The sequence below is a fragment of the Ictalurus furcatus genome, chromosome 15 (genome assembly GCF_023375685.1).
Source record: "Ictalurus furcatus strain D&B chromosome 15, Billie_1.0, whole genome shotgun sequence".
Taxonomy (NCBI): Eukaryota; Metazoa; Chordata; class Actinopteri; order Siluriformes; family Ictaluridae; genus Ictalurus; species Ictalurus furcatus.
The window spans coordinates 5,986,560-6,008,755 of record NC_071269.1 but is presented as its reverse complement, the minus strand read 5'-3'; the positions used below and the strand labels follow the sequence as shown (position 1 = coordinate 6,008,755).

At 37.9% G+C, this 22,196-nt stretch overlaps 1 protein-coding gene across 1 annotated transcript in view; it reads left to right on the top strand.

The window, feature by feature from the left end:
• The first annotated feature begins 2,614 nt into the window (after positions 1-2,614).
• Positions 2,615-22,196, top strand: part of ghrhrl (growth hormone releasing hormone receptor, like) — a 38,839-nt gene continuing 19,257 nt past the window's right edge. The window contains exons 1-3 of the mRNA XM_053643350.1: positions 2,615-2,685; positions 20,897-21,011; positions 21,455-21,562. Coding sequence (XP_053499325.1) covers positions 2,635-2,685; positions 20,897-21,011; positions 21,455-21,562 — 274 coding nt within the window. The 5' untranslated portion in view covers positions 2,615-2,634. The remainder of the gene's footprint in view (positions 2,686-20,896; positions 21,012-21,454; positions 21,563-22,196) is intronic.

The following is a 22,196-nucleotide window of genomic DNA, read 5'->3' as shown; positions in this document are numbered from 1 at the left end:
GTATGTGGTTTGGGACGCAGCCCGTGGCTTCAAGCAGTCGTCTATTTGCTCGTATAACATGACAAATAGTTAACTTCACTTGAAGCTTTCTTAAAATTAAAAATTAAAAGCCCAAAACTGTATACGGTACCATAACGAAGACGAACTGTATGTTGATACGTGAAATTCTGGAGGGACGTCGGACGGCGTGGTGCGGTCATGTAACGACGTGTGCCATTAATCGATCTATGTTCTATAACATGTAACACAGGAATGTGAAAGGAATCTTCTAAAAGCGACTCATGTAAACACCTTAATCACAATATTGTCTTATTCAGAATAAGGTCAATAATTAGATTACTGCTGTCCATGTAAACGTACTGATTGAAACAAGGATTCCAACATATTCGTTTGGTTTATACAATTTCAGAAAAGCAGTGAATAATCAGAATGAGCTGCACCTTGATTATGACCACGTTTGATTACATTGGTCAGGGAGCATTTACTGGAAACAGACAGTGACTACTTACAAATGCCCTTCCTTGTGCCCCAAGTTCCCTGGGATAGGCTCCAGGCTCGCCGTTTAGGAAAAGCGGTAACGAAAATGGATAGATGGATAGTTACAAATATCTAGGACATAATAATACAAACGGTTACTGATTATATGCCTGAAACATCGGGCTGTGGATATTACAGTATGCGTTTACCTCTGCCGTGTCTGCCGCCATTTCAAACCCTCGCCAAGAACGAGGCGATAATATAATGAAATGAAAATGTGGCTATAACAGGAAGAACCCTATTGATATTGATGACCACATGGCCTTTCCCCAAGTACCACCAAGCCAAATGTTCAACTCCCAATGGTTCTGATTGAAATATTTTGAATTTGTCGATTGTATATGACCCTAAAGGAGGACTGAAATTTTGCTTGATTTAAAATACTTTTTTTAGGGTAGATTTTCCATTAACAATAGTTGAGACTAGATATAATTATTGACATGAATAAAGTAAATAAATTTGGGGGTCATTTTTGTAGATCTGTATGATATTGGTCCAAAAAGTATGTACGTGAGTGGAAATAGCATTAAACCAGTCTGAAACCACACTGTTTCTCATCGCTTTTTAAATGGGAGCTTACGGGATGGCGATTAGCTCTGCACATTGGTAGCTTCATCAAAGGGGCATTTCTAAAGCATTACCGAGTGAAGCATGGTACCTTTGGTCGTGGATTATTCAGAACTGTCCTTACTACTTTAAGACATGGGATGGCCTGCGCACACAATTGTATAGATCTCACAATAAATGTTTAATTTAAATGTTTGTGTGTACAGTTCATTTGGTTCCAGTTCATAACATTTGGTTTCATTAGGTATATTGATGTCAAATAAAGTACTGCTGTAGTAAAGGGTAAATACAGTTTAAAAAAAGAAGTACATATAACATTTATTTTGATAAGTGATGGTCCAGTATGCATTAAATTTAGTTAAAATATTTAGTAAATGTAGCACATTTGTTTTCTTAAATAATAGACTTAGGGTTAGTACTGCATCAACTTATGAATTTAATTATATCTCGATTGTATGTTATGGTACTAAATGAGTTATTCAGATCTACTAAAATGTTTTATTTACATTTACTCAATTCATAAGGTATATTTCAATGATTTCACAGCTTTAGAATTGACTCAATATTTTTAAGTGTAACAGTGTTTAAACCAAAAAAAATTTTTTGAGTACATCATACAGTAGTTTAAGTTCTTAGAGTATATGGAATGATTGAAGGACGTAATACAGAAGGACGTGTGAAACAAAGTATGGAAGGAAGGAAGGAAGGAAGGACGGTGAGAGGGAAGAAAATAAGGAAGTATAGAAGAAAGTATAGAAGGAAGTCATGAAGGAAGTGTGTAAGGAAGGAAGGAAGGAATGATTGAGAGAGGGAAGGAAATAAGGAAGGAAGTATGGAAGAAGGTATAGACGGAAGTCATGAAGGAAGTAAATAAGTAAGGAATTAATGATGGAGAGAGAAGGAAATAAGGAAGGAAGAAATGATGGAAAGAGGGAAGGAAATAAGGAAGGAAGTATGGAAGAAGGTATAGACAAAGTCATAAAGGAAGTATGGACAGAAGTAAATAAGGAAGGAAGGAATGTTTAAGAGAGGAAAGGAGATAAGGAAGGAAGCATGAAAGAAGGTAGGGAAGTAAGTAAAGAAAGAAGGGAGGATGTGTGGAAGGAAACTATAGAAAGATGGGAGAAAGAAGGAAGGAAGTAAATAAATAAACTTAGTATATTGTGGGAAGTAAGGAAAGAAAGAAACGACGAAAGAAATTAAGAAACTATGTATGGTGGTAGGAAGGAAGTATGGAGGAAATGTAGAAGCAGAGAGGAAGTATTTTTCTTATGAATGAATGAACTGTTTAGCAACATGTTGACATTATGAATGTATTGCCTAATAATATAAATTCTTGTTTTTATTAGCGAATGCCCAGTAAAGTCACGTGACGTCAGTGTGTCTCCGCTAGAGAAATGACTTTTAATATAAATAAATTCGGTTTGCTCGTCCCCGGTCTGAGTGCGCGCGCGCCGCGTGGCTATAAAAAACACCACACGCGCTCCGGCACCGTTCAGAGCGCGCGCGACGGGCTTGTCTGGAGCCGACATGCTCTCTCTTTGCACCGGGACCGTGTGGCTCACCTCGCTCACTGCAGCCGTGAGTACTGACTTCTCCCCTCTCTCTCTCTCTCTCTCTCTCTCTCTCTCTCTCACCGCCATCACAAACATTACTGTTAAACATGAGTGGAGAGATGAACTCAACACGTTTCACGCGCATTTTAGTGTCAGTGTGTCATTTTTAGTCAGTTTTGAGTTGTTGAGAGGTGATATGTCAATGAAAACAGACTGATGAAGATTAATACATACTGTGCATGGAAGAAGAGCTCTAATTGTGCACCAATTCGAGGTGTTCAGGAGTTTTTAGGAGGTCATTGCATAGTTAAGGTTTTTAGCTTCTACAAACGGTTCTACTTGGGAAACACTCTTGTTGGTGGTTCCTCAGTTTTTCTAAGAGTGCTGGTATGTCTAATAAATGATCCGGTATTTCTAATGTAGAATCTAGTATGTGTAACTATAGTGCATGTGTAAAACTATGTAGATATATGCATGCTTTAAGATAAAACACTATATGGTTTCATATAAAGATTATATTTACAGTATATAGATTAAGGGTTTGTAGTGGTACACAACGTTTATGAGGAATGTTATATAGGATGTATATTATGGGTGGAATGCAGTGCCAATACCTGTATCTATATCTCTATCCTCGTATTTGGATGAACTGGGCGTGGCCTACTTTTTGAGTTTTATAATTAAAAACAAACCCTAGCACTATGCCCCGGAAACAGTGGCAAACCCTGGGGAGTCAGGGGTGGGGGGGACACACATGTATGTGGAAATATCAGCATAGTGTATAATTTCTGGCTCTGACAGTTCTTCAACCTCAGCTACATCACTACAGTTCTCAACTAGAGATGTACACGGGACTGTTTTTTTTTTTTTGTCGTTATTGTTTGTTTGTTTCTTAAATCCTATTTGTGTAGTTATTTCTGTTTGTACCTGCTTGCAGTATTTTCTAACTAATTAAGTTGGTTCTATTTCCCAAAACACAGTATAAACAAACTAGTTGCCTAATTTAAACCACCGCAGCTCTGACCAGGCAGTTACTAAGGATGAATGAATCAACGCTGTTTTTCGGTTGTCCCACGAGCTTCATATCTAACCGCTTGCTCATGGTTGCATCAAAAAATGACCTCATCGCACAACTCTCAACTATCGTGTCTCAACTAATTGTCAGACGAGGAAGAATGAGATGGAATACCAGGATATGATAACACTATGTATAATGCTTAACAATACTGGATTGAACAGTATAACACAATATGTATCCCGTAACACAATACACACACTGACACTCAGGGTTGGGAGGGTTAATTTAAAAATGTATCCCGATTACATAACGCTGTTACATGTACTCCGTTACTCCCCAAGCCTGCTGACACTAGAGGGTTTTGCAAATTTCCCTGAAAATCTAAAATACCATGTGTTAAACTGTATATAAATGATCTCAACAACACTATAAGACAGTACACTTACTGTCTGACACGTTTGCATAGCAAATGTGACCTAATGGGTCTTCCTAGATCTTCGGTTCAGCATTCTAATTGAATATCAACATGCATGAGTGTGAAGTAGAATAAGATGTGCCAAGCTAATTGTTTCAATTCAGGCATGGGCATGTCGGCACTGCCCAACCGAGCTGCCACATGGGCACCATATTTTCATCTCCGCCATCTTTTCTGCATTGATATCACATCCCATGATTATTATAAGGGTTATATTACGTTAAAGCTGCCGTAAGCATTTTTTTAAAAGAATATTTCAGGAGAATCTTCTTTACCTCCTGATAGGTACCATTAAAATACACGGTCTTGAAAGCAAAAAAATGTCTTTCCTGGGCTCTCTAACTATCCACCGATCTGTCAATTTCTCTGCTCGGTGCTGGTCTTCCAAATCATCCACTTGTGCACAGGAAGCCCATGTAAGGTATGAATATTAACTAAAGCCCCAGTGAAGCTATCAGTGGAGATATTGATATATTTTATAAAAACCAATTTCAGTAACAGATGAAATTTGACCACAAGTGCAAGTTCCAGTATTGCGGCTAAAGGATTACTCTACAAAAATGGAAATATAAATTGTTCAGTAGAGCAGAAAAGAAATCGAGCCCAGAAGGGAATGGGGTCGAGCACGAGAAAAGATAAGAGTGAATATCTGTCTGGCTTTTCAGTCCCAGAGCTCCGGAAAAGACCTGACATTCAAATAATCTTGCCTTGCTACTGCTTGAATGGTTATCATTTTGTTTGCTAGCTTCTGGTGTAATTAGCTAACATTATACCAAAAGGAACGTAGTTACAGTAGCTAGCTAACATTTGCATAGCAGTGTACTCTACCCAAGCTTACAGTATCTTCACATAAGTAATTATGTTATGTAATTCACTATGTCGTGTACATTGTAACATTAGCTTGAAGAAACCTGAGGTTCAGCTTGAGCGTTAATTGTTTGGATTGCTAGCTTCTGGTGTAATTGGCTAACATTATACCAAACACAGCATAGTTAGCTAGAAAGCATTTACATAAAATTTTTCTCTTGCTAAGTTTACTTGATATTCAGTATGTAATTATGTTAGCTAGCTAACTATCTTGTGTACATTATCATTTTAGCCTTCAGAAACCTGAGATTCAGCTTGAACGTTAATTATTGTGATTGCTAGGTTCTGGTGTAATTTGCAAGCATTATACCAAACACAGCATAGTTAGCAAGCTAACATTTACATATCATTGTACTCTTGCCAAGTTTACTTGATATTATGTTAAGTAATTATGTTAGCTAGCTAACTATCTTGTGTATGTGTTTGTGTATGCTAACTATCTTGTGTATCATTTTAGCCTGGAGATACAAAGCTTCTTGCTTTGCTTTCGGCTTGAAATTTAATTATTTTGCTTGCTATCTTCTGGTGTAATTGGCTTTCCTCCCAAACTAACAGTTATAACTAACATTATTAACAGTCGTTGGTGCAGACGTTTAATCCCATTTCTACACCTACACAAATTCTACAAATTTAATATGCGAAAGCATTCCTTCAGCGCAAAACTGACTTGTCTGTCTTTGAAGGAACCCTGGCGTAAGTTAGAACAGTGGTTTTCAAAGTGGGGGCGCCCGGGGGGCCTCAACAATTTGGTGTGCCCATCACTCCCACTGGAATGTTTTCTCTTTCTCACTCTCAGACAAACACACACACACACACACAAACAATTCCTAATGTAATGTAATGTAAAGATGTAAGATGTAATCATTAATAAAAAAAGGGGATGTATTCAGAAGTCTGTATTTTTAATGTGTTTTAAAGACATCTTGCAAAAGGGGGGCCTCGGTCAAATGTTAATGCCATTTGGGGGGCCTTGCCCTGGAAAAGTTTGGGAACCCCTGAGTTAGAAAACGGTGCTAATATTAGGTACAGCAGCTTTAATAGAGGATTAGAATGATTTGAATGCATGATCATATTGTAATTATAAAGTGTAGCACCTGGCCAATATAAATTCATACTGTGTGATGTACCACGATGTACTGCAGACCATGTCATGGCCTCGGACTGTGAGTGTTTATTTTTACAGGTAGCATCCTTATACACAATGCTTAACACGTTTTCAGTCTGTACTGGATTTCGTACTGGAGTTTGCAATCGCAATGTCTTTCACAGTGATGTTTGTTGGTAAATGAGACTTTTTAGCTGTACTCATGCTCGACGGATGTAAATCGAAAGGGGCTTTAGCTGAATGCGTATTGTGATGATGTCACGTGGCCCAGATCTGTGGAAAATCTGCGGTAAATTCGAAAAATTTCAAGCTCCTATAAGCGAATATTGCAGAGTTTCCTTGATTTTGTGTTCATTTCTGCGATTGCAGAAATGACTGACTTTTATTCATCACAATAGCAGAAAATGTATTATTGTTGTTGTTGTTGTTGTTGTTTTTGGTATGTAGAAATGTTCCCAGTTCTGATTTTTATTTTTCATTATTACGAGTAACAAAAACATCATATGGTATATGTTCATACATTGTAAGTTATGGTATGTCGGTCTTTATCCATTTATAGTTACATTTAATGTTCTGGAATGTCCTCGAGATGATAGTTCCTGTCATCAATTCAGTCTCTCTTCCTGAATATGATGTACATATTCTCTAATACCATGTATGTCCTATCCTCTGAGCAGCTTTTATTGATTTCTTTTTTTTTTTTATCTGTCCATCAGTTGAAGCTATGCAGTATGTTTGTCATCTCCGGTTCTCTGCTATCATTATCCGTTCTCTGCTCTTAGTAGCTCTTTTCTTTCTTCACTTAAATCACCAGGAATAGAGCTTTGAGAAGATGTATTAAGTGGCATTATCTTCTGAAAAAAAAAAGTCACCGCCTTGTGCTGAAAAATATTACAGAAGGTAGAAATACACCCACACAGAAAATGACAAGGGAGAAAAAGGAAAGCTGATCTATCCGTCTTATTCAATCTGCAGCTATTTACATAGCTGTTAGCTTTGATGTTTTAGATGCACGATGGACTCGACATGAAACAACGAAGGTTTCAGAGTTAAATTGAAAAAAAAAAGAAATATTAGCACATAAAATGGTGCAATGGTGATCATGAGTTATAATACGTTATTTAATAATCAGATAATTATTTGACAGTGTTGTGCTACAATATATCTTTCTGAGTCTTCTGAGTGATTTATTATCACATTTTTTTTTAAATCACAATTTTTACACATGATTTATTTAGCACATGATTTTTTCACCTGCTTCATTAGTTTCACATGTGATTTTTAAACATTCATTACTTTTCACATTTTTTGGCTCAGTTATTTTCAAATGCTTTTTATCACATGATTCATTTATCATGTGATTTTTTTTGTACATAATTCAATTATTTTCACGTGTTTGCTTATTTGTTTATTTTCAGCTGTGATTTTGCACGATTTAATCATCTTCACATGATTCTTTAAATGTGATTGGTTTATTTTGACGTGATTCTTTACACATGATTCATTTCTTTTCGCATGTGACTCTTTGCACATGATTCATTTATGTTCATGTGATTTTTTTTGTCATTCAATTATGTTCACGTGTTTGCTAATTATTTGTTTATTTTCACCTGTGACTTTAGATGATTCATTCATTTTCACTTGATTATTTACACGATTAATTTCTTTTCGCATGTGACTCTTTGCACGATTCATTTAACTCGCATATGTTTTACACATGATTCATTTAGTTTTTCTTTATTTCCACGTGATTTTTAAACAATTCATTAATTTTCACATTCTGTGACTCTTTACCCATAATTCATTTATTGTTACATGATTTAATTTCACATGCTTTATTAATTTTCTCATGTAATGTTTTTATTAATTTTTTTACAAGATTCATTTTTGCATGTGATTCTTTACACATGATTCTCTCTTAAGCCATTTTCAAGCCATATGGTTCACCTCAAATATTCACCTCAAGTTCCAAGTTAAATGAACACAATGTTGAATAAAGATTGTCAGAATCAATGACTAGCCTGCGGTGTGCTTTCAAGACGCTTCAATTTTCAGTTTCTGTGGCTTTTTGCTTTCAGTCTTGTTTGCGGTTAATGAAATGAAGCTCAGTGGGGTTTAAGTCAAGTTATTGACTTTGCCTATTGGGGATATTCCACCATCTCCTCACATATAAATACAGAAACATGTCCAAACAGGAACGGGCTGACATTTGATGGGTCAGGTCAACGTGACATTTGACTTGATATGACTTGTTTTCCTGGAATTTTGCAAAACAAAAACAGACTAAATGAATCGCAGTCCAAAGAAATGAAGCGAGTCTCTCTTCATGGAAGCGGCGCCGTTTTGCTCTCAGAGGAACAAAGAAGTCAATATCGGGTCAGTCGGATGGATTGGACTGACAGACTCATTCACAGTTGATTCAGTGATGTACCCATGGGACCCATGATGTAGCACCATTTCGGAAAGACATTTTTAGGGACTTACTCGGATCTGAATTCAGCCTGCTGTCGTGCTTCTACATGGCAATGATTCTTAAATGAGGTGCTGATGTTCATGGATGGATTTTGAGCATATTTTTTTCCCTCCCACTCTCTGTCACTAGTTAATCTTCATAGACAGGACCATGCCTCAGAGCATTTCTTATCTTTAGTGCAGTCTGTGACACTGAGATCTGCGAATCAATCCAGGGCAGTGTCCCAGATCTGTTCCAGTTTTTCATCAAGATTTAATGTGTTCTTGAGTCGTTCACTGCTGTAGCCTTTCAACTCTACTGGGTCGTTTTCCATAAGACATGTACTGTATCGATCGTCTTTTGGAGGCTCAAAATATCAGTTTTCCTTTTTGCTCTGTGGATGGTGGAATGTGAAGGATTCTAGCTAAGACCCTAAAAGAGAGCGTTTTCGCATTCGCAGCTCCAGGGTTCTATCCTGAGCTCGGCTTACCATCTATGCAGAGCAAGGATACGACCGAATATTAGTACAAACATCAGATTTGACCGATAATTTCTTCTAAACAGATACAAATTGAGATCTGAATAGGAGCTGTCAGATTTCTCTTCCATGCGTGATGTGTGTCAGACCCCTTTGGCTATACTTCACCAACTTCTTTGGGTCTCCAGATTCTGTATTCCAGTGGTCACCGACCCTGTTCCTGGAGATCTGCCTTTCTGAAGAATTTAGCTCCAACCATAATTGTGCCCACCTAACCATTTAATCATTGCCTTAAGTAGCTCTTGATCAACTAAAAGATGCGTGTTAGATTTTTATTTGGAGATGAAGCCTGCAGGAAGGTCGATATCAAGAAAGAGGGTCGGTGACCAATGCTGCATTCTGATTTCAGAGTTCATCGCCCTCTCTTTGTTGTCTCCCACTCTTCTCTGTCCTCTATGGTTAAACGAGTTGGCCCCCCCACGAACCGCTGAAGTACTCGGACAGCCTCATTTGCTTTCAATTCATCAAAGAGCACTCGTTCCTTCACTCGTGCCGCCACAACGGAGTTCACAATGATTGCCTGAACATGAGTTTCTCTCCTCACTGACTCCATCATCTTGCCTTTTTAACTTGACTAAATAGAACACCTCAGGATTGCACTGTGCCAAGATGGCGGCATGGATCTATCACGAAGATCTGTCACGAAAACTCTGGCACATGCGTTGCTGGTCCTGATCATAGCATGCACAAAAGGCGCTCTCTTATGGTCTAAAACGATTTCTCAAAACGTGATGCACTGGTCACAGGAAATGACCGATTTCATCCCTCACTCAGGAGAGTGGACATGAAGACATCCTTTTGGATTTTTCTTATTGGTTTAGACATATGAGTGCTCATTTCCTTGGCAACTGTACAGAAATGATGTGAACGAGAATGAGAAATAAACCAGTGACATTTCAGGATGTAAGGGTCACTTAATGGTGCTCTGTAGTGTCATGTAAAATTCGAACAAAACTCGTCAGATGCAGGCGTCTCTGGAAGCAGGATGGACAGCTGCGACAGGTGCATTTTATTCATTTATTTTCTTCTCTTTCCTTTTGAGTGACAATGGTTTGGTCTGTCTATGTGGCATTTTGATTGCGCTCTCTCTCTCTCTCTGTCTTCCTCCCTGTCTCCTCACTTCTTTCAATTTTTTCTCCATTAGTGCCATGATTAGTGGTTCACATTTTAAGTGAACTCAGCCTTTTCATTCTTCATGTTTGAGCATTTGATGTATTTTGGCAGCCTGCGCTCGCTGGACATGAGCCTTTCATCACCTACGGATGAGAAAGAGGCGCCAAAAACACCCGTGTGCATTTGAGGGAGTAATGAAAATTGGTTTGTGCAATACACCGAGGCTCTCATTTAATGCCACCTCAAAATAAACGAGTAATAATTTGCATGTACAATCAGATCAATTGCAAGAGAGGCTGGTGAGGAAACAACTGTTATAGGTGCTGTGATATAAGTGATAACAGGACAGGCTTTTAATGGTAAATGTAGCTCTAAATGGATCAATAAAAAGTCATTGCCACGTCACACTACCCCGTCAGTGATTATTTTCCTTTAACATCAAACCCCTGAGTGTTTAATTTCTTCCGTGATAGCCATCTTAAACAGATCTTCCAGATATTTCAACAGATTAGCGATGTTCTTTAAAGAGACAAAGAAGTATATCAAAGTGTATCGGAAATATTCCACATTGAAAAAAGAAAAGGAAAATACATCGGAATTAAAAAAAAAAAAAAAAGATGGTACACCTTTAAAAAAAAAAAAAAAAGAGGCTAGATTCAGAAGAAAAGCGTTCTTTTGTTATTCTTCTGGGAAACCCATTAAACCCTAGAACAAAGTGTTTCTCTGTCAGAGAGATAGGGGGCCAAGAACCCTTATTCATCAAAGGAACTATCCATGACTGTATGATTATACAGTATATAATAGCAGACAGTAAAGCTATGTTTTTCATAACGCATAATAAAATATCAAATAAAACTGGTAGCTCTATTGCATTGAAACATTTCAATAATGCCGATAGTTTTAGAAACACCTTTTGTTCCTGTTTGTCTTAATACGACAAAGTCGCTTGAAGACTTGATATGTGCCGCACGTTTGCGAAATTGCGTTAGGTATAATCCTGATTAAAACTGCTAAGACTGTTCAAGACATAATATGAATTAAAGTGGTTTAGACGTGAGTGTGTGTGTCGTTGATAAGGTAAATATGAATGAAAACTTTTCACTGTCTCGCTGAATGCTGTTCACATCAAAGGTGTGAGTGTGTGGCAAATGTTGAATATGAAACCTATATGAACTCGTGCCGTTGATAAATTCCTCCAAACGAAGCACTGTTTATGGCCGCATTCACACTATGATTTATTTTGTTGAAGCAGCACCTTTCGGACTGATATTCTGTTTCTGAGCCCCATTGTAACATATCTTCTTGTTTCTAAAGCTTTTTTTTTTCCATATGGTTGATCCCCACTGCTCTCTCTATTATCTTGCTCTTGGAGTGAACTTTGTTAGCATGTTTGCCAGATTCCTCTGGGTACTCCAGTTTCCTCCCCCAGTCCAAAGACATGCGCTGTAGACTGGTTGGCAATTCCAAATTGTCCGTAGTGCATGAATGTGTGTGCGATTGTGCCCTGCGATGGGCTGGCACACAGTCCAAGGTGTCAGGGTGTCCCCCGCCTTGTGCCCTGAGTTCCCTGGGATAGGCTCCAGGCTCTCCCATGACCCTGCATAGGATAAGTGGTATGGAAAAGGGGTGGATGATGGGAATACATAATCACATACTTTAATTCAAAAAACAATTAATTACATTAAAAGACCAAAAAAGCTGGAAACTTTCATTGTTTCATGAACTTCGTATGAAATTTGTATTGAAAAAATTGTAGAAAAGAGTGAAAATCTTAGAACCAAGAAGCATATTGTGTTGCCTTAATGCAGCTGTATACAGTATAGGATTAAAGGTCCTGATTAAGGGCTTACTTCGGTTCTGGGATTTGAACATCTGGTCATTAGTATTGAATTTTAACGGACTAGCAAGAAATTAGCATAAAATAGTGTTAAATGCCATTAGCAGAGGTTCTGAAATGCACTTAAAGAGAGATTTCACCCAAAAAGGAAAATTCACGTCAACACAACACGCATGCGTCGTGGTACTCTCGTGATCTATGCGGGAGTGAATATAGTTTGTGAATAAAGAATTAATTTGAGTTTTTTGTGCACACAAAGCATTCATATCACTTCATAAAATTGGTATTAAACCACTGGACTCGCATGGATTACTTTTACGATGCCTTTATGAACTTGAAGTGAAGCTTGAACGTTTTGGCTACTTGGACTGTAAATGGTGGGACAGAAATCTCACAAGTTTGACTAATCTAAAATCTGAATTTTCATTTTTGGGTGAACTATCCCTTTAAGAAATAATACAACGGCATTGTATTAAGCTCATCTGACTTGATTTATGTATAAATACTTTAGACTGCATGCATTTTAATACAGCATGAAATGACAAGTGACAGTGGAATACAGTCGTGATGGGAACAGCTGTTATGTTTAAATATGTTTCTGTGTAATTTGGTGTTGAAAATCAGTGTGTCATGCTTTTAATGACCATGCAGTTAAGGCACTTTCAGTTATGAAAGGTACACACGCACAACCTCCTCCATCCTGAACAACTGTCGGGAAAACTGTTGGAAATTTACAGCTTTCCCTCGGACTGTTAGGCCAGCTTTACACTTTTTTTTATTTCTTATTTATTTATTTATTTATTTATTTTAACAATTTATTTTGACAGCCAAAAATCGCAAACCCTGAACAGAGTGCCAACCTATTACAGGGCACAATCACACACACACACACACATATTCACAGACACACTACAGATCATTTAGAAATGCCATTCAGCGTACAATGCATGTCTTTGGACTGGGGGAGGAAACCAGAGTACCTGGAGGAAACCCCCGATGCACATGGAGAACACACAGGATTCGAAACCCCCAGCAGTTTAAAAATGTGTTTTTATTTAGCAAATAAAAGCACATAATTGTAGATATGGGGACATCTTCTGTTTGGAGTCTGTTTCCCGACATGGAGTTCAATCCATGTTGTCAGTTACGTTATAGCAGCTATAAACAATCGTTCCTTGTCCTGTTACAGAGAATCATCAATAAATAATGATCAACGATTAGCCTATTATTTCTTTAGTTCTTTATCTATATATTATTCTCATGTTAGCAGCTGCATTTGCAGTTGAAGAAATCCTGAAAGTCGGCCACCCTCGGCATCCCCGCTTCCCACGTCCTTTGTAGCGGCGATAGAAAAACGTCAACAGTGTTAAACGGACAGAGAATATATCCTTAAAGCTCATGTCGAAATGCACGGATCGTTCTTATGTCAATGATTACGCACGTCTGTAACCTGTTCTTACAAAATGGCAGCTGTGAGGCTGTGTTATTGAAGTACAAATTGCGTTGCCGAGTTGATCACGTCATAATTGTGCACTTCGGGATCCACTGACCTCCATGTCAATAGTGCTTATTTGAGTCCTGGTTGGTCCAAGCAATCACTGTGTGTACTTTCTACTGTTATTAGTCTTGCAATTTAGCAGATTGACAAGTTTCTGTAGCATTGAGTACTTGCACTTAAGTGTAGGGCAGTGTGTGTGTGTGTGTGTGTGTGTTCAGTTACTCCTAGATGGATCTTGCACTTGTTTCTGGTGACTTGGGAGAAACTTGCAGCACTTTTATCATCGTCAGCTCTTTTAAAAATGTGTTTTTGTTATTTTTTTTCATTCTAAAATGAATACAAAATGCTAATGTGATGTAAATGTTTCAGAAGAAAAATGCATTTAGTAACTCCTGAGGTTTCACTTTCCTTCACCGCAGTGTTTGAATGACATTTAAATCAGTGACATTTAAATCAGGCTCTTTTCCTTCAAAGGTAACATCTGATGTGAAATTAGGATAAGTAATGATTGTCTTAACAGTTTCACTTTTATACGCACACACATACACACACACAGAGAGAAAGAGAGACAGACAGAAAGACAGACAGACCTCCGAGCATTTCTATCAATGCAAATTTATCTCCATTTCATGCTTTCCATGATCTGCATTTATAAAGAGCAAAGCAGAACCCGTGGGTAATTTCACATCGCCTTGTGCTTGTGCATTAACCAGGAGGCTTTCTTATCTCTGGGGTGTTGCTAAAATGCTGGAGGTGCATTACTGAAGATGAGATTGACCTCACTTTTCACGTGCACAAAATAAACTTTAACTCCTTCGTCCTTTTTTTTCTTCTCCCCCCCCCCCTTCTTTTATATGAGCGGCGCCACATTCAACTTGAATGCATTTGCCGTCATAGTCACTCAGCTGTAATGGGAATAAACACACTAGGACCTCATCCTGAATACTATTCTCCTCCCAACTGTACAAAATGCAAGTGAGAAACATAATTACACACACAAACTCAAACCGACTGCAGATGGTGTAGCAAAAAAACAAAAAAAACCCAACCCTATTCATTCCTGAACATATTTAAATGGAAGTTTTCTCAACTAGAAATTATAAAGGCTTTTACTGATCAGGAATTAGAAAGCACTTACAGGCATTAGAAAGCATAATTCACTTCAATCTACATGAAAAGAAAACACACTGTAGTGTTGTGTGCAAAAATTTGCACACCCTTAAGACAAAATGAAGAGGACGGAGATGTTCTTTCATTATGAAAAGAAACAAAGTCCAATAGTGAGTGAATGTTAACATATTAATAGTAAAAAAATTTTAAAAAAGTGTTAACAGGCTTTTCGTGAAAGTGTATTTTCAGCGGACTGCCTCCTCAGCCCACATTTTTCTTGCTTTTTGGTTCATTTTATTATGTGCAGTGTGAAACCAAACCAAATAAACAAAAAATTTTGACTTTCACCCTGATTCAGACTTTCAGCCTACGGGAATTAGAGGTTTGAAAGCCCCTTAAAAACATTCTTGCCAACGTTCCTGGTTTTTGTTTTCTCTTTTTTTTTCCATCAGAGCTAAGTGCTTTGAAGTCTTTTTTCTTTTGGAAAAGCCTTAAGCTCTGTCCGTGTTAATGACAAGTCGCCTTGTCAGGCAACAGATTTGATCAATAAGGCATGTAATGTTAACCTACCTCACATATTAACCTGTGTCCTAGTGCCATGCCAAAATCCATAGGGGAAATGAATCACACACATGCACACACTCTGTAAACATGACTGAGGTTCTTAGGGACAGGTTTTTTGGTTGTTGTTTGTTTGGTTTTTTTTTCCCCCTGGTGCATCCTGCATGAAAAACATTGTGTTGATGTGTATGTGAATTTTTAGAAACATTGAGTTGAATATATACATGGAAACTTTTAAACCACAGTATGCATTCCAAGGCGCAGTTTACGAAATGAGCTACGGAGTTCAGAATTGAATGCTAATTACAAATTGTAGCTGCGTCGTGTCATAACATAGTCCTAACGTACGTACGTTTGGTTTTTAGTTTCCATGGGTGAACCTGCCTTAGAAATGGATTGTGAGTAAGACCTGTTTCCCATTTCCTGGTCAGATTGCACTCTTCTCGTGCAGGCTCTTAAATGGAATGGACCGTGTCGAGTAAAAGGAGCACTTTTTTTTTTTTTTTTTTTTGGAAGTGGAATATAAACTACTCATATTCATGTGTTCCTTTTTTTTTTTAAAGTCTCGGAAGAATCTACAGAAAGTTGATTACGTAAGCTCTACATTCCCCTACGGAAACTATCGGAACAGCAAACCAAAACCAATTCATATGTTTTCTGCTGTAGACTGAAGACATTTGGGTTTGAGATCAAAAGATGAATATGAGAAGAGAGTTTAGAATTTCCGCTTTTATTTCCTGGTATTTATATGTAGATGTGTTAAACGACATAGAACACAGCACATTTTGTAACAGACCACCCAATTTGTCCCATAGATCAGAGAGCTGTCTATGGGAGAAAAGCAAGCCATTTTGAAGCTGAATAAAAAGGGAAATTCAATCAGAGGCATTGCAGAAACAGTGGGCATAGCCAATACGGTACATTCGCCAAATACAGTACGTAGCCAATACAATGCATTTGGAATGTCCTGAAAAATAAAGAAACCACTGTTGTACTGAGCAACAGACATCGAATATGTCGGCCAAGGAAAACAACAGGAGTTGAAGGCAGAAACGTTGTGAGAGCTGTGAAGAAAAACCCCAAAACACCAATCAATGACGCCACTAATAACCTCCACAGGGCAGGCGTGAAGGTATCACAATCCACCGTTCGAAAAAGACTTCGAGAGCAGAAATTTAGAAGCCATACAACAAGATGCACAACCGCTCATCAGCAGTAAGAATCAGAAAGCCAGATTGGAAAAACAGAGATGAGCCACAAACGTTCTGGAACCAACATGAACCTCTACCGAAGTAAAGGAAAGACCAACGTGTGGAGAAAGAAAGGATCTGCTTATGATCCAAAACCTACAAGCTCATCAGTTAAACATGGTGGAGGTAGTGTCATGGCTTGGGCTTGCATGGAAGGTTTTAGACTGGCCAAGTCAATCACCAGACCTTAACCCAATTGAGCAGCATTTCACTTCCTGAAAAGGAGACCGAATGGAGAAACCCCCCTGAAACAAACAACAACTGAAAGAGGCTGCAGTAAAAGCCTGGACAAGTATCACAAAAGAAGAAACCAATAATTTAGTGATCTCAGTGGGTCGCAGGCTTGATGCAGTTATTGCAGGCAAGGGATATGCAACCATATTTAAATAACAATAACCGTGTTATTTACTTTCATTTACTTCAAGACTTATTTGTTCCTATACTTTTGCTTGCCTAACGATTGGGTGGTCTGCTACAAAAGGTTCTATGTTTTATGTTGTTTAACATATCTAGATTGAAATATCCTGGTATTTAAATCTAGATGTGTTAAACAACATAAAACCTAGAACTTTTGTAGCAGACCACCCAGTAAAAGCAAAAGAAATCCTAAACTCTCGTCTCATATCCATCTTTTGATCTCAAACGCAAATGTCTTTGGTGCATAGCACAAACAAATGAATTGGCTTTGTCATTCCAATAGTTTCGGGCAGGACTCTATTATAGCCTAGTTTGAACAAAAACTATTAAATATTAACATTTAGACCAAGTGGCATAGTTTGAAACATACACTGACCCCGTAGCAGGTGCAAAATCAAGCTAGTTTGCGTTTTGTTAGGTGGATTTCTTCCTGTGGATAGTTATGATCTAAGCTCGCTAAATACAACGTTTAAAAAAATAAAGAAATAAATTTGAGACCTTTTTAAACGAACTACTCTTGAGTGTATTCGTATTCATGTTCCTTTTTATGAAGTCTCAAAAGAATCCGGTGTCACCATGCTGTGATTTTATCTTAAAATATAGCACACACTCGATTCAGCCTTGATTGAGCGATTCATTGTTGTTACGCTTCCTGGTAAACCTTTAGCCTCAGCTTTGCTCTGTTTCATTATTTCCAAAACTGATTGAAAGACTAAAAAAAACGATGCGTGTTGTTCCGAACAAGGACGGGGGAGGGGATGGATTTGATTTTCGAAGAGCAATCCTATGAGCGCAAATTACTCACGAGTCTAACACTCGCTGCAACTATAACCTCCTGGCTTTTCATTCTTATGCATTGTATCAGCGCATTTAGACTGGGAAAGGCTCAGTAATGGCATGCTAGAATTGTTTTTTCCCCCCCATTTGAATGTAACACGTGAGCTTTGAAATGCATCTTTTAAATAATTACCATAATGGGTGCCACAGGTGCTGTGTGACATTCTCCGTAAGTCAGGACAAACTCCAATATTAGTCAGCTCACCGGTGTCATTTAAACTGCGGCTCCGAAATAATGATGGATCGATGTGTTGTATAAAAAGAGCCTCGTCTTGCCATCTCTGATGCTGAGAAATAACTCTTTCAGGCATTTTTTCCCTTTGTTTGGGGTCGTAGTGTTGAAATACTGGCACTACTGGACCGAAAATATCAGTATAGGCAGGTGATAATAGTTTTCTCATAACTGAAATAATATGGCGACGTTGCTTCAGTTTTCTCTCAGAGTGATCAGCGCTCCCAGTGACGTCAAAAGAGGGAACGAGACGCAGGGCATCTCATCACACAGTCATCAAATGCATGAATATTTCCACGAAGAATAGCGTTTGTCTCGGAGAAAACCGTCCCGATTTGGATGTCTTTCATGCAAAGTGCTCAACGTTCAGTTGAAAGTGAAAGAGGAGAAAAGCAGAGAAATGGATAAGCCATAAGTGGCTGTTTTGTGAGAGTGGAGACATGACCTCTAGATTATATCCACGATCCATGTAGCACTAAACTCACTCTAGAGCTTGGTCCATATAACTGTATAACTCTTGAGTACTTTTGTACTTGTCCTGTCTAATCTGTTATGAACCACCATAACAGATGCAACACAAATAAATATTAGATTTATAAAATATCTTTTTAATTCTTTCTCTTGAAACTTTGAATGTGAGAAAATGTAAATATACTGTTAGAGATGCGTAGTGTCTCTTTTGCTATGTAGGCCTGTTTCAATGCATATATCACAGTTCCATTATCGCATGTTGTTGCCATATGGCAACAATTACATTTTATCATTTCATAAAATACTGAAAATAGATTAACTTGTTTAAATCACAAAAAATAAATGTTAACTTATCTCAGATAGTGTTTCATTTTTTTTTTTCTTTTAAGTAGTTTTTCCTAAATATTGAACAATTAATAAAAATTGGAGAGCCCTCCGAGGATGACCTTCACCATGCTATGTGATTCCAGAAAGGAAGTGCAAACAGCACTTCCTGGTCATCTGCCATGACATTTTTTGGTAAAGTTAAAGCCCTCTTTTCCCAGTTACATAGGGAAATAAAAGTTTTATTTTATTAAAGTATTATTGCCTATCAAAAAAATCGGAGATAAATTGATAAAGGACATGAACGGCACCATGCAGTAAAGGGTTAAAAAAAATTGTTGGGAAGTTGCTGTGGCGTAAAATGAATAAAATGTGTCAGGTTGTGCTGTTATAGGAAAATAATCAATTAATCTGGCCAGTCTGGATCACACCACTGCATCACTAATTATTTTCATATAGCAGCGTGTTCTGAAGTGTTTATTCCTTTAATATACGTATCGCAACATATTATCTAAATTTGAGAAATATTGTAAAATGTTGCTTCCCCCAGTGTCACTGCAATGCAATGAAATGCAATTCAGATACCCAAAATATGTTTGGATCTAATGTTTCGAGTGAGTAAATCCATCCACATACTTTTTACAACTGTATATCCTTTCTAGAAGATATAACTTTTACATGCTTACTAGGTGGCAAAAATAAATAAATCTGCGACTTATAGTCTGGAAAATGCTTAATTGGAATTGTAATCTCATACATTTTGTGTTATTGTTGATTATATGATACTTTCCACCATTGCACATACGGCATCAATTTACCAACTATATTTTTAAAAAATTATAATCATTTTATTACTTTTAACTAATTCAAGTAATAAAAAAACATAAAACTTTTTGTAAATGCAATAAGTCATGCAGTAGAGGGTTCATTTTTTCTGATGAATGACATATTATGCATTTTATCCACTCACAGTTATGTTTAATGTTGTGGAACATCAGTGTGAACAAGTTAGCTCCTGTTATCACTTATGCTGTAGCAGCTATCTCCATACTGACACTGGAGACGCCTTCTTTCCTTACCAAATGCTTAACCATATCAGTGAAACAAACGACATTAAATAATGTTTTCTTTTTATTTCTTTATTATTAGCCTTAGATTACGTGAAGCATTCCTTCACCTTTCTCTCTCTCTTGAAGTTAAGACAAAAAAGAAAATGGACGCAACTTTTCATGCTATCAAGAAAGCAGATAAACTCAAACTCCTCTGTCCTAAAGACTGTATCGGGAAAACATACAGCTATTGCAAAATTGCTGGCACTGGAGACACCTTCTAAAATTAATATGGACTCACTGAAAACTTCACAAAAATGGTTGAGCCTAAAAGTCGATGTTTAACGCAATAACAAATCCTTTGTATGGGATAATGTAAGTCATGACAGTCTTTAGTTGTACTGGGCTGCATGTGCACTCAATTACCATTTTAAGGAAATAAACACTTCAAATGTAATCTTGATTCAGCTAATTGGTAGGCTTAGCAGGGAAGAAAAACATTTGATGTAGCACTCGTATTGCAGTGATTCGTTTGGGACAGAACGGAGAGAAGCAATACCACCTGATGCATAAAATACGTTCGAGCAGAAAGCGTATTATATTCAGTTTGCCCCATTTCCTGCTGTCCACTGCAAACAAAAATGAAGTCTGATTTCTAAATATACCAGCTTTTACTGCATCAGCATGCTATTTTTGGCAAGTGACCATCAGCAAATATGGAGAGCCTCCTACTACCTTCCTGTGACAGCTTTATTAACGTAGGCCGTCGTCCTATTTCTGCTCTCACAATAAGTCAGTCTATTAAATCCGTCTCACTCTCCTTTTCATGCACCTGACCTCACAGTTTATTTTCCCTGGTTGATGGGATCCCTGGCTCTTTTTTTCTTTTTCTTTTTTTGAAAGGGCCAGATATCATTATTTTTATCAGAGAGGAAGAACGTAGCTCAGATGCAGCTTCCAAGGAAAATGTCTGTGAATGTAATTCATATTTATTCAATTATTCAGTTTCTTCTTATCGTTATGTTCATTTCAAGTTTGCTCTATCTCTCCCGTCTTTATCTCCTTTTTCTTCCTCTCTGTAGGTTTGGGCAAGTTTGCACCCGGAGTGTGAGTATATATTCCAGTTGGAACGAGAAGAGCAGCTCTGTCTGAGAGGAATCGCTGAACATGAAAACCTCAGCACTTCAGGGCAGACGGGTCAGACTTTTAAAATGTGTAGAGTTCTAGATTTACATTCATGTTTATTCATTTGGCAGACACTTTTCTAAAGACCGCGAGACAGCACGCATTTTCAAGCAATTTCCTTTTTTTTTGAAACATCAGAACACTTTGTAATATATCGTGAGGGTCTAGCAGTTGACATGGCAATAAAATATAATCCACTTAGAGGTGAAACTGTGGTCTCTGTGGCGCCTCTGACAAAAAAAAATGATGTGGCCACCAACATCCAACCAGTCAGCAACCAGTGCATTCACTTTGTCTGTTGATCATATTGATTATTAACTCAGAAAGCTAAAGCATTCTAGCACTTTGTGTTTTTTTGAGGAAACTGCTTCAAAACAGCTAATTTGCGCTGAAATTGGGCAGTTGTACAAATTGTGTGTGTGTGTGTGTGTGTGTGTGTGTGTTTGTGTGTGTAGGCTGCCTCCCAGCATGGGACTCTGTGGTGTGTTGGCCTAGAGCAGCAGTTGGCGAAATTGTCCAGGCCCCCTGTCCTGCTGTTTTCTCTCTCTTTAGCAACCACACAGGTACAACACACTCACTATACACACTCTACACACCACTCACAACCAGATCACCAGTCACTACACACTACACACAACCGGATCACCAATCATTACACACCATGCACAATCGGATCACCAATCACTGCACACCATGCACAACCAGATCACCAATCACTGCACACCATGCACAACCAGATCACCAATCACTGCACACCATGCACAGCCAGATCACCAGTCATTACACACCATGCACAACCAGATCACCAGTTATTACACACCATGCACATCACCAATCACTGCACACCATGCACAACCAGATCACCAATTATTATACACCACACACAATCAAGCCATCAACCACTACAAGCCACTCACAACCAGATCACCAATCACTACACATTATTACACAGTCAGAAAATTACCAGTCTTATCGTTCTTCTTCTTCATTTCTATTTTGCTTCAAAGCGACTAACAAAGACTAAAACGCTTCACACACCACCTTCGTTCTGCTTAATAACTATTTTTGCAACCACAGATTCATACCCTCTGCACATTTGGGTTCTTTTAAGTATTGTGAACATAAAAAATGTGACAATTTACACTGGGATATTTCAGACCTCATTGTGAAGCGTACTGGCAAAGATTTATTTTTTCT